At 55.5% G+C, this 12378-nt stretch overlaps 3 protein-coding genes across 10 annotated transcripts in view; 1 reads left to right on the top strand and 2 right to left on the bottom strand.

Annotated features, from left to right (window-relative positions):
* The window catches only part of ABHD15 (abhydrolase domain containing 15), a 6178-nt gene extending 2523 nt beyond the window's left edge, over positions 1–3655 (bottom strand). The window contains exon 1 of the mRNA XM_003797125.3: positions 2655–3655. Within this exon, the coding sequence (XP_003797173.1) occupies positions 2655–3535 (881 nt within the window). The 5' untranslated portion in view covers positions 3536–3655. The remainder of the gene's footprint in view (positions 1–2654) is intronic.
* A 123-nt stretch (positions 3656–3778) lies between these two features.
* On the top strand, positions 3779–9773 carry TP53I13 (tumor protein p53 inducible protein 13). Of its 7 annotated transcripts, XM_023517503.1 has the most exons (10): positions 3800–3838; positions 4602–4664; positions 4966–5029; positions 5556–5668; positions 5780–5848; positions 6078–6119; positions 8242–8370; positions 8509–8709; positions 8803–9358; positions 9428–9773. In XM_023517503.1, the coding sequence occupies exons 2-10, from the start codon at positions 4638–4640 to the stop codon at positions 9538–9540; spliced, it is 1314 nt and encodes a 437-aa protein (XP_023373271.1). In that variant the 5' UTR covers positions 3800–3838; positions 4602–4637; the 3' UTR covers positions 9541–9773. The 7 variants fall into 7 exon arrangements, with proteins under 7 accessions (XP_012665237.1, XP_012665235.1, XP_012665236.1 ...); XM_012809783.2 differs by having other exon boundaries at positions 3779–4664; positions 5556–5584; XM_012809781.2 differs by having other exon boundaries at positions 3782–4664.
* Positions 9774–10102: 329 nt separating this feature from the next.
* GIT1 (GIT ArfGAP 1) overlaps positions 10103–12378 on the bottom strand; it is a 17212-nt gene continuing 14936 nt past the window's right edge. For both annotated transcript variants that reach the window (XM_003797120.2, XM_023517492.1), the window contains 3 exons: positions 11893–12075; positions 11698–11761; positions 10103–11540 (listed from right to left, as the gene is read on the bottom strand). In XM_003797120.2, the coding sequence (XP_003797168.1) occupies positions 11328–11540; positions 11698–11761; positions 11893–12075 (460 nt within the window). In that variant the 3' untranslated portion in view covers positions 10103–11327. The remainder of the gene's footprint in view (positions 11541–11697; positions 11762–11892; positions 12076–12378) is intronic.

The following is a 12378-nucleotide window of genomic DNA, read 5'->3' as shown; positions in this document are numbered from 1 at the left end:
TTTTTTGAGACAGAGTCTCACTATGTTGCCCTTGGTAGAGTGCCATGGTGTCACAGCTCACAGTAACTTCAAACTCTTGGGCTTAAGTGATTCTCTTCCCTCAGCCTCCCAAGTAGCTGGGACTACAGACACTCGCCACAATGCCCAGCTATTTTTTTGTTGTAGTTGTCATTGTTTAGCAGGCCCAGGCATGTGGATGGTACCCTAACCACTGAGCACGGGTGCTGAGCCCAGATATTTGGCTTCTTTAGGGATATGGGAAGAACTGGCCATATGGGCCAACATTCCTCAAGGCAACTGCCAGTTCTCTCTCTCCTTATGGTGTCATGTACCCACCAGGCCTGTTGTTCAAGGCATTAACTGCACCTGCCCAGCCCTAGGGGCAGCATTTGACTTCACAGCTGCGGATCTATAAGGACAGCTTTCCTCCTAACCCCAGCTTCTGGCTTTCTGTAGGAAACCTGCAATCCTTCACATTTTATTTTATTTCTTTTCTTTAATTATTATTTTTTTTCTTTATTAGAGACAGAGTCTCACTTTATCACCTTGGTAGAATGCTGTGGCGTCACACAGCTCACAGGAACCTCCAGCTCCTGGGCTTAGGTGATTCTCCTGCCTCAGCCTCCCTAGTAGCTGGGACCACAGTCACCTACCGCAATGCCTGGCTATTTTTCTGTTGCAGTTTGGCTGGGGCTGGGTTTGAACCCGCCACCCTTGGTATTATGGGGCCAGCGTCCTACCCATTGAGCCACGGGTGCTGCCCCTGTTTTCATTTTTTTAAGTGAATATGACCTTAATCAGGTCTACCTGGGCAGGTATTCCTAGAGAGTGCTGGGTGGTGGAGAAAGTAACAGCAAGTGTAATTAATTTACAAGGTGGGTTCCCAAATGGGGGCCTGAGAGCAATTGCTTCAGAGTATAGCGATTATCTTTGCTGTTTCCAGCTTCCTGGAAAGGGCCTGGCATCCTGACAAGGAAGCCAGGATGAGCAGATCAGTCGTTTGAGTAGATCAATCTGGTTCAGCCAGCTGAAATTATATGTGTATCTCCTGCAAACATTCAAAGACACTTGCTCCAACTTTTCAATCTCAAACTTTCATAGGAAGGGCAGTTCCTAAAAACACAGAGTTTCTCTTCACCTCTCTCACCTAGCTTGTGCCCTCGTTGGTACTGGTGATGGTCATTTTGAGATGGAAACTATGGTAATTAAACCAGATGAAGCACTTTGCCCCTGAACTGAGCCGCATTTGTGTTGTCATGGCAAAGCTTCTGGTTGTTGTTGAGCTCAGGGGTTGACCTCAGGATAGGAAGCAAATGGGACAAGGAAAGAACATCACAATTGCCAGCAATTATTGAGCACTTCCCACCCAGTGTCAGGTCCTTACTTTCTTTCTTTTTTTTTTTTTAGAGACAGAGTTTCATCCTGTCACCCTCGGTAGAGTGCTGTGGCGTCACAGCAACCTCCAGCTCTTGGGCTTAGGCGATTCTCTTGCCTCAGCCTCCTGAATAGCTGGAACTATAGGCACCTGCCATAACACCCAGCTATTTTTTGTTGCAGTTTGGCTGAGGCCGGGTTTGAACCCGCCACCCTCAGTGTATGGGGCCTGCATCCTACTCACTGAGCCACAGGCACTGCCCTCAGGTCCTTACTTTCATTTTGTCTTTGAATGATCATAACTACCTTGGAATCTGGTTATTATTAACTTCATTTAATTGGAGAGAGAAGTGAGACTCCAAGATAGCTCCATGAAAACTCAGGATTTCAATCCAAGTAGGTCTGATCCCATACCGTATCAGGGGAATCCAGCCTGCGGCCTATAGGCCCGGATTAGGTGAGGACTTTTTTGCTCATCTGTGGTGGCAGATATCATAAAATTATGCACAAACTTTTTTTTCTCTTGCCAGCTTTCTTTGTGTTTATGTATCTAAAATGTGTGGCCCAAGACAATTCTTCTTCCAATGTGGTTCAGAAAAGCCAAAAGATTGAACACTCCTGCCAGGTCTTTCTGCTACACCCCAGTGTTGCCACAGGGTCCTTAACCTCATTCCACTCTCTTCTAGGAAAGCATGAAAATGTCACTAAGGCCTTCTCAGTAGAAAAGATTAAGAAAAGATTTTAAAACATTGTTTAAATATTTTTAAAAATTTGTATAAAACTATATGCCTACCAATGTGTAAAACATTTGTGAGGTCTAAAGAATTCTAATACATCAAATGCCACCATTTTTGTTTGATTCCTGCTACCTCCAGCATCAGAGGCTGTAGGTAAACATTCTGAATAGATAATGGCTTGCTATTGCTTCCAGAGCCCTCTCTGCTGGTTTGTCAAGCAGGACTAAGTGGCAAATGTCCGGAGCCACCTCTGCTGAGGATGGTTGAAGTGCTCAGGTTGCTAGGACACCGTGGGGCTAAGAGGAGGCCAGGGGCGAGCTCCGGAGTCCCTTGCTCTAGCACAATGATGCTAGTTGAGCCGGTCTATGGTCTCTAAACCTACTTCCCTGGTTCTGCCTAGACCATGGGGTTTGGACGTTTCAGGAAAATGTGTTAGGAGAACTTGGCCCAAACTGGCCCGCACCTATTTGATTTAATACCATGAGGAACTGTTTCTTGTCCAGTTCAAGCCCTCAATGTGGGTTTGCGGCCTCCGTTACCCACCTGCTGAGGGAGATTTTCTGGTGGAGCAGAAAGCCTCGCTCGTAGGGCCAGGGGAGGCCGGCCTCGAACCACTCCCGGCAGCGTAGCACCGGCGAGATGCAGGCTGCCCCTGTCATGTAGCTGGAGGAGCCGCACTCGCCCAGGTAGGACAGCAGCAGCGCTGAGCCCGAGCCCTCGCTCACCGCGAACAGCGGAGCCGCCGGGTGTCGGAAGCGGATGTAAGTGACCGCTTCCTTGAGGTCCGACGGGTCACCAAATGGCTGCAGTCGGGGGCTGACCAGAGGGCAGCCGTGGTGGCCGCGGCGGTGGAAGATGACCGGGTAGTAGCCGCGCTCCAGGGCGAGCAAGCAGAGGCCCAGCACGTTGCGGGTGAGGCGCCCCCATGCATTGGGGATCACCAGTAGCACCGCTGGAAGGCCCCCAGCGTTGGTGACCCGGCGGCTCCGGGCACAAGGCCCCACAACCCAGTCCAGGGCCACTAACCCATCGTCCGTCAACTGCAGGTACTCCCGGGCCAGCTCAGGACCGGACCCCACGGGCAGGACGAAGTGGCAGAGGGTCTGCAGGTGGGGCCCGGACAGCCAGGAGCGCTGGCCGGGCTCCAGCGCTGTGGAGCGTCGCAGGGCGCGCAGTAGGCACTGGGCCAGCGCCGACGGCTTGCAGATGAGGCTGCATCCGCCGGGCAGCGGCTCTCGCCCGTCGCTAAACTGATCTGCTGGGCCTCCGGCATCCAACTCTTCGTCATTGTCCTGGTCGGACGCCCCCAGCCGGGTCCTCTCTCCGACGGCGCGCTTCCAGGGACGCCAGAGCCACGGGCCCAGCAGGCTGAGCATGGCGAACACGACCAGGAGCAGCGCAAGGACTGCGCCCCACGGCGGCATGGCGAGGCAGGAGGGCCCCTGGCAGGCGACGAGCGGCAAGGCCGTCCCCTTAGCCAGCTCTCCGCTCTGCCCGCGGCTTTGCCCGGCGGCTGCCGGCTGGCGGCTGCCCAGGGTCCTCCCGCGCGGGCGGGCGGTCGCGCTCTCTCCGGATTGGCCGCAGCCCCGCAGAGACAGCCAGTTCGGGCCCGGCTGCCCTCGCCCGCCCCCCGACTCCCGCCCCCGGCCCTTTGTACATCGATTGCGACAAGCCGCAGCAGAGGGTGAAAGGCGCCGGGGCCACCGAGAAGGATTGAGGACGCGCCAGTGAGCCGGAAGGGAGTGGGGAGGGCACGAGGGAGAGAGGGACAGCGGTGTTGGCAGTAAAGAGGTGGGGAGACGGGGAGACCAAGGCTTGGCGGCCCAGATGAGCATCAGAATCCCCTACCCTCGCCCCACCGCCCCCTAGATCTGTGGCTGGCAGCAGATGGGTCGCTGCCCCCTCAGAGGCCAATGTTGAGAAATAGCAAAAGGGAGAAGTGGATAAATAGTAGCTCCTGGCGCTGGCTCCAGCGTTCCCGTGGGGCCGCCGCAGCTGCAGCGGAGCCACCGGACGCACCTCCCAGCCCCAGTGCGTCTGGCCGCGCTCTCTGACGTCGGTGTTTGTCTCCCTACCCTACCCCGGGCACCCAGTACTGCATAAACAATAACACAGCCTGGCAGGAGACCCCGACTGCAAGCTTGCAGCGGGAGCAGGCTAGTTCCCTCGCCTGCGTCAGTGCGCTGTCCGGCTGACTATCCCCCGTCCTAGGGAGCATGGGGGTCCCTAGGAGCCTGGCTTCACATAGAGGAAATCCTTAACGCCGTTCCCCGGACTTCCCTAGAAGAAACAGCTCCAATTCTCCAATACTAAGTTGGGGGAATGGACGCATTCAGGCACCATACGAAGTGGGTGCTGTGGCAGGAGTAGATTGGAGTTTCTTAATCAGCTCAGCAACTGGAAATTACTGGGGAGAAAGTAAGGAATCCTTTGTAAGGTGGAGTACGTGGGAAGACGACTGAAATTACACATTCTCTCCCTATGTCGAAGTTTTCAGCTGGGCATCTCAACCCTGACCCTTTACCCATGCCTTTCCTCAAAATCCTGGAGAAGGTACCAGAGCCGATGCCCAGGCGCTGCAGGGAATGTCGGGCCAGAGCTCCTCGCTGGGAAAGAAGAGGCCTGTGGCTTCTCCACCTCATAGCGACCAATGTCTTCTGGATGCGCGCAGGCCACCACCAGACGAACGACAAGGGCGCGGGTGGAGGTGGGGAACAAAGCAGTCCCCGGAGTTGCTCCGGCCTCCCTGGGTCTGGAGAGGATGAGATTCTGAAACCCTTCGAGCCCTATTTGCTAGGAAGGGTGTGGGATGGGCTGACAGTGAAACTCTATACCTGGCACCCTTTCCCTTCAGCAACGCGGACTTCAAGACCTTGCCCGCCTTGTAGTAGTAGATCACACTGACGAATATGAAACAGGTTTGTCAGCGGAGCGTACCCGTCTCTCCCGCTTGGGCCACCCAATTTACAGGCATCCCCTTTCCCGCCCTTCACCCCGCTCCAAGATCCCACTCAGGCGCAGCAGCTGTGTTCTGCACGCTGCAGAGACACGCTGGGGCGAATCCCAGAGCTACTGAGGTAGCCCCCGCCTGTCCCGCAGCGTGGTGCTCACAGGCCGGGCTAGTAATGAAAACTTTGCCCGCTTCAGATTTAGGACGCGTGCGCACACGCTCGCCTGCTGTGGGCGGGCACTAGAGTGGGGCGGGGCAAGAATGGACGGGCGCTGCGGGGGCGCTGCGGGGGCGGGGCGAGGCGGAGGGCGCGCGGGCTGGGGTAGGGTCCCGGGCGCGCGGCGCGCGGGAGCCAGGGGTTCTACGTGGGTGCGCGGGCGACTCCGGTGTGCTGGGGCCCGGCTGGGGTGGCGAGCGCTCCCTCACCCGCGGAGCGGCGGGTCGGAGTAGGATGGCGCCTCCTCCGCCATCGCCCCAGCTGCTTCTCCTGGCAGCCCTTGCGCGGCTTCTGGATCCCAGTGAGGTAAGGCGACCGGCTCCTGGGAAGGCTTCGTTCGGGATCTCAAAGCGCTTTGCTGAAAGTTCGTCCTGGAAGGAGTGGCGCTTGGTGAGGGACTAGGAGTTCCCTCGCTGGCGGGCTGGGCCTAGGGAGGGAGGGAGGGAGAGGGCAGGGCCCTAAAGGAGTCCAGTGCTCCAGCTCTGCGCCTTGGACCCACAGGTGGTGGCTGCGCTGGCAGAGGAGGCGGGAGCCCGTTGTCCAGAGGGCTTATGGCCTCTGCCCCCACAGGTAAGAGTCCTGGAGGGCCAAGAAGAGAGGGATGTGAAGGGGTAGCCCAGTCCTGCTCTGTTCTCTCTGTATCCTCCACACTAACCCTGTGGAGATCTCTGCAGGTTCCTCCTGCCTTCATTTGCCAACTTCCCCATCCAAGCCTGATGCTTGGGTTCACCTGTCCCCTCCCTACCCAACACATGGAGTACCGCAACTACCCTAAGCTCTCTTATTTTTCCACGTATAGGTGTCACCAAGAGTCACCTACACACCGGTGAGCCCAGAGCAGGTAAGTACAAGGAGGGTTCCATTCTTGGAGTCTACACCTGGAAGCAGAGAGCTCCTTGTAGCCTTCTGCTTTTTCTTTCTTTCTTCTTTTTTGAGACAGAGTCTCACTATGTTGCCCTCGGTAGAGTGCCCTTGCTCACAGCTCACAACCTCAAACTCTTGGGCTTAAGTGGTTCTCTTGCCTCAGCCTCCCAACTAGCTGAGACTACAGGAGCCCAGCTATTTTTCTGTTTCAGTTGTCATTGTTGTTTAGCAGGCCCTGGCCAGGTTAGAACCCACCAGTCCTGGTGCATGTGGCCAGCACCCTAACCATTAAACTTCAGGTGCGGAGCCATTCCTCTGCCTTTTCTGCTGATCAGCTCTATTTCTTACCACTTCCCTGAGGAAGAGGCAAGGTTTCTAGATCCCCTTCCTACCTCACACCCTGGTACAGTGAGCTATAGGCAGGCCACTGTTCTCTGTAGTGCTGCCTCAGGAATTCTGCTGAGTAGCTGGCTGTGTGGGTAAGGGAAGGTAGTAGGAATAAACAACCCAGGGCCTAACTCTCCTGCCGGACTGTGGGAAGTCTCCTGACTTTCTGGACCCCAGTTTTCTGTAAGAGAGGCTATTCCGTCCCTTCCTGTGAGGAGGGAATGAATGGTGTGGATAGTATAAAGCTGTATTGTGCGCCTCTGGTTACTAGGCTCCAAACTGGAGGTTCAGTATGAACCTGGCTGCCTCTCTATCTTCAGTGTTTTCTTGTCCCTTTGGTTTTTTCTTTGAAGTATATAACCTTGTTTTAATCCTCTGCAATAGCTCCCAGTCAAGAGACATTGACTCATGCCACCTACCAGATTCCTTTCCGCAAGCAGCCCTTCCATTAAGTCATTCCACTATTCAGAAAGCGTCAGTGACTCCTTAGTTCTCACCTCATCATGGCCATACTCTCCTGCAAGGCTTTTCAGACTTAGTTAATAAGTTCCACCTGACCTTGCCAGATCTTTGTTTCTTCTCCATTCATGTTGATCTGCTCATCACACAAGAGAGTGCCTATTTTCCTCATATCTGATCCATCCTGACCTGGAGTATGCCACTACCTCCCTCTCCTGCTATCCTTCCCCAGGCATCCCCAGTGCATGAGTTAGTTACCGCTTAAGACCTTGCCTGATCATGTAACCCTTTATTCATCCCCTCATCCTCTGGATCTTACAGTTTAACAACTAGTCACTGAGTTTTATTAGTTTACTCTTTTGTATGCATTAGTTGTTTCCCTGAGTTTCTGATACATCCCCTACAAGTTTAGTCCAGAAGTTCTCTTTTGGCATCTCCTACAGCATCTGGCACATTGCTGAGCACCAAGTCAACTCAAGCATAATTAATAATGGATGAAGTGTTTCCATACTGAGATTATGCACCTGCTACCTGTGTGCCCTGTAATTGGATCTTCTTGGAAGACTGATTTTATAGATCAGATGATAAACAGAAGACCTGGTCTTCATTTGGGGGATGCTTATGGTCTAGTTGAGGGATCTTGTAGAGCAGGTGCAGAAAAATATGGCTAAAGAATGTGGTCTGAGGTCAAGCATAGTGGCTCATGCCTCTAATCCTAGCACTCTGAGAGGCCAAGGCAGGAGGATCCCTTGAGTTAGGAGTTTGAGACCAGCCTGAGCAAAGTAAGACCCTATCTCTACTACAAACAGAAAAATTAGCCAATTAGCTAGGTTGTGGTGGCGTGTGACTGTAGTCCCAGCTACTTGGGAGACTGAGTCAGGAGAATGGTTTAAACCCAGGAGTTTGAGGTTGCTGTGAGCATGGCTGAGGCCATGACACCATAACCTGGTCAACAGAGCAAGATTCTGTCTGGAAAAAAAATAAAGTGGTCTGAGTCTGACAGGGTTATCCAGACATACTGTTGTAGAAGTTATAAGCTTTAAGGAGTGGCACTTGAAGGAAATGAGGGGTAAAAGGAACACACAGAGGCAAGAGGGAATACATGGCACAACCCAAGACTAGTATTCCAGGCCTTGAGGGTGGAAAGGCCCTCACCATCCTGGGAGTCCCTTTAAACTGGCTCCAGGATAAGAACTTGAGATTCTCTGGGAGGGACCTGGACTTGGTTTGATGTCTCTGTACCTTTCATCCAGGTAGAGAATGTCACCTTCCTCTATCACCCCTGTGCTCACCCCTGGCTGAAGCTCCAGCTTGCCCTCTTGGCCCACATTTGTGTGGCTAAGCCCTCACTCACCCCTGACTCCAGCCTCACTCAGGATCGGGTAAGTAGTTGATAAAAGGCAGTTGTCTGGCACTGGCAGAGGCTGTAGCCCCGTGTGCAGGGAAAGGAGAACTCAGGGGGTTCCTCTTGCTTGTTCCCTGCCTTCATCTTAGTTATAACAGTTAACCTTTTTTCATAGCCCTTGGTGCTAACAGCATGGGGAGTGGTGCTGGAGATGGCATGGGTAGAGCCAGCCTGGGCTTCCCACTGGCTAAAGAGGAGGAAGAGGCTGAAGCAGAGGGGAAAAACAGCATGGTTCCACTGTGACAGCCTTTCTGAGTTGTCTCCTCTGGTGCCAAGCCCAGGCAGAGAGCCACTGTGCTTGAAAGGGTGTACACAGGTGAGAAGTGTGGGGCCCAGGCTTGGTTGGTGGCAGGGTCATTGGGCCATCCGAGAAGGGCAGCAGGGTGACCACCATCTTTTCTCCTTTTAGGCCCTGGTTTTGGCTTTTGCTCTGCGGAGCTGGAGGCCCCCTGGCACAGAGGTGTCATCTAGAAGGCTCAGGCAGCTCTTTTCCAGTGGTGCCAAGAGGCGGGGGCTGCGGGCGGCGGTTCATCTCCAGCCCACCCACGTAGGCTTGAGGGTCCCCTCTGCTTCCCCTTGGAGCTTGAAAGCCAGGCAGCCCATGTTGGGAGTCCTGCATAAGGAGGGTAATGCCCCATCTGTGCCCAGTGTCCCCCTGCTACCTGTGGGTCCTGGAGGCAATACCAGCTCCAGGACAGAGGCTCAGGTGCCCAGCAGGCAAGGTAGCCCAGGAGGTTGTGCCTGTCCAAATCATGGTTCCCCAGCCCCTCGTGCAGTTGCACCTTCACAGCCAGCCCGAGGCCCCACCCCACGCACGGAGGAGGCTGCGTGGGCTGCCATGGCCCTGACTTTCCTGTTGGTGCTGCTCACCCTGGCCACGCTCTGCACACGGCTGCACAGGAACTTCCGACGGGGGGACAGCATCTACTGGGAGCCCACAGGGGACAGCCAGGACACAGTGGCTGGTAAGTTTCGGTCCCTCTGGCATCCCTGCCCACTCTTCCTGCCCTTGACTCTTCCTGCCCTGCCCACAGCTGTGCTGAAGCGGAGGCTGCTCATGCCAGCGCGTCGGGTCAAGCGCTCCCGCCGGAGACCCCTTCTCCCACCCACGCCAGACAGCGGCCCGGACGAGGATAGCTCCGAGTGACCGGCCCCAGCCCCGCCCCTGTGGCTGCTGGGCTCCTCCTCCGGTTGCTGGGCTGTGACCTCTGCCACGTGGCCCGCGCGCGCGGGCGCCCCCTCGCGGCAGACGGAGAACTCCTGCCCAAGCGTCCCGAAGCGTCCTTTCCCTTTCACCGGCCTGGAGCGGGTGGCAAAGGGGGAGAAAAAGCTGTTCTGCCTCCCTCGTCCTGTATTTCTTATTAAATTATTTTAGTAGAGTCTGGAGTTGAGCTTGTGCATCTGCCGCACAGAGAAACTCCCACAGGACATTGGTTGGTCCTAGTCCACCCAGGTGGGTGGTTTTATAATATACAATCAGCATGGGCATTGCCAGTCTGGCTTCTCTGGCCAACCAGGCCCCAGACTCGGGACTTTAGGAGTGTGTTAGCGGGATGGTGATGGTAGTTACATTAGTATTGTCATTCCTGAACTTGGACCAGACAGGGACTTACCAGGTGCCAGGATAGTGGTCGTCTCTCAGGGCACTTCTTTCATGTCTGCCAACCCACCCCCACGTCCCCCCATTCTCTTAAGCATCAGAAACAGCACATGGTCACTTCTTTATTTTTGATACAAATGTACATGACACATGTCTTGACAGCCCACCCACCAGCACACAGGTAGGGCCTGGCCCCTGGGAAGAGGCAGGACCGGAGAGAAGAGCTGGTAATGCCACCCCTGCCACCTGGCCTGTCTTCCCAGGCTGTAGCCAGGTTCCCAGGCCTCCAGAGGTGGGACCATAGCAGGTGCAGGTAGTGATGGTGGGTGCTGGCCTCGCAGAGGTTATGGGGAGGGGACTCTCAGCTCCACAGCCACCAGCTGAGTCAGGGATCCCAGGGAGCCAGCCCCGGGCTCAGGTGCTCAGTCCTCTGCCCTGGCCAGCATACAGTCCCCCTCCACAAGGGAATGGGAGGAGACAGAGGGAAGTGGTTTCAGTTTTAAGTTCATAGAGAAGGGGCACGAGTTGGGGGAGTGGTGAGGAGAGGCAGCGGGCAGGACCACAGCTGGTTACCCTGGTAGTCCCTAGCCCCAGGTGGGGGAGAGGGAAGCTAACCCCCAACGCTTGTCCCACTGCTCTCATCTCCTCACCCCTTGAAACTCCAGATGGACCAGGCCTCCGGAACGGCACTGCCGCCCGCACACTCACACGCAGGCACGCAGGGACACTCAGTTACCACAAAGTTAAAATTAAGGGTGAGGAGAAGAGAAAAAAAAGATATTCCAGTGTCTGCTGCTGGGGACCCTGCCACACAGGTTAGGACCTATGTGTTAGGCGGGGGCCGTTTGGCATTAAAGGAGAGCAGCAAGGGGCTGGTGGCTACAGGGCAGGGACATCCACAGAGATTATGTACAAAGGAGAGGGATGCCCCTGCTCGGCCCCCAATAGGGCTGAACTGGCTCATGGGGGTGGGGTACAGGTAGGGGGAGCTGCCCCACTTGGAGTATCCCCACCTGATCTTTTGCTGAGGGTGCCCCAGAGAGCAAGGGGCTGGGAGTGATGTCTTGCAGGCCCCTGCACGCTAGGAGGGAGGGGATGCTATATACAGGGGGGAGGTGCATGGAATGTGGGGACAGAAGCTCCTGCCACCCCACCTCCCCATCCTTGGGGGTTCGAGGGGGTGGGCACCAGGGCGCCTGGCTACCAGGGGAGAGTGGCAGCACTAAGGGCACTTGTGCCAGTGGCTCTGTTGGGGTGGGGATTAGTGTCTGGAGTGGCCCAGTTCCTGTGGCCAATGAGGTCCCAGGGTGCAGGTGAGGGTATGGGGAGAGTGGTCACTGCTTCTTCTCTCGGGTGGTGATGGTGACCAGCTGCTTGGCAGCCTTGGCAATGTCATAGGCGCACTGGATCACCTGCTGAGTCAGCAGCTGGAAGTCCACAGGGGCACCAGGCTCTGGGGGCACTGTCTTCCGGCACTCACTCTGCAGCCGGTATGCGCTGGCATTGAGTAGCCGCAGTGAGCTCCGCACTGGCTCCAGGGCTGGCCTCTGGAGGGAAGGAGGGCTGGGCTTTAGTTTACACCATGAGCCACATTAAGGCCCAGTGGTGTATCTGTCCATATCTCCACCCAGGTATCAATCAGTTCCCTACACCTGCTCTAGCCTGAGCTCTTCCTACCCCTGATCCTCTACGAGGCCTCTATACCTTCGGGAAGAGAGAGGCCATCTCAGTCACAGCCAAATGGATCTTTTCCGAGCAGGGCACAAAGCTGTAAGAGGAGGAGAGCATACAAATTAGGGAGACTCTTAAGGAAGGAGCCCAGAGACAGCAGCATATGGGCCTCTCTCCTGCCCCTGCAACAACACAGAAACAAACAAGAGGCTGTTCCCCACCCTGTACCTGTCATGCTTGAACTCCTGGGCTGCCCGCAACAATTCCTGAATGTTCTTGGTGACCTGCTCTGTCTTCAGGATGACATCCTCTGTGCTGGGAAGCCCAGGGTCTAGGTCTCCATCAAGGTTTTCCAACTCTGGATGGAAGTCGTCATCTTTGCCCAGGTCTAGAAATCTCTTTCCTTCCAGCCTGAGGCCCAGGTTTGAAAAAGAGACATTCCAGCTGTAGGGCCACTCACCTCCACAACCCCACACCCCGAGGCCCTCTCTACTTCCCCTTCAGGGTGTGAGCAGAACTGGGTTTAAGACCCAATGGAGTGGCTCAACGCCTATAGCTCAACTGGCTAAGGCGCCAGCCACGTACACCTAAGGTGGTGGGTTTGAATCCCCAGCTCGGACCCGCCAAACAACAATGACGGCTGCAACCAAAAAATAGCCGGGTGTTGTGGTGGGCGCCTGTGGTCCCAGCTACTTGGGAGGCGGAGGCAAGAGA

The sequence above is a fragment of the Otolemur garnettii genome, unplaced genomic scaffold (genome assembly GCF_000181295.1).
Source record: "Otolemur garnettii isolate 467f Iridium unplaced genomic scaffold, OtoGar3 scaffold00112, whole genome shotgun sequence".
Taxonomy (NCBI): Eukaryota; Metazoa; Chordata; class Mammalia; order Primates; family Galagidae; genus Otolemur; species Otolemur garnettii.
This window is presented reverse-complemented; position numbering and strand designations above follow the sequence as displayed.

What these genes read in the sequence shown, in the direction of transcription:
- TP53I13 (XM_012809781.2), top strand. Translation starts at nt 4,593, where the DNA reads ATGTCGAAGTTTTCAGCTGGGCATCTCAACCCTGACCCTTTACCCATG. An exon ending in CACCGGTGAGCCCAGAGCAG is followed by an intron (nt 6,120 to 8,241) that starts GTAAGTACAAGG and finishes CCTTTCATCCAG; the next exon opens with GTAGAGAATGTCACCTTCCT. An exon ending in GCTTGAAAGGGTGTACACAG is followed by an intron (nt 8,710 to 8,802) that starts GTGAGAAGTGTG and finishes TTCTCCTTTTAG; the next exon opens with GCCCTGGTTTTGGCTTTTGC.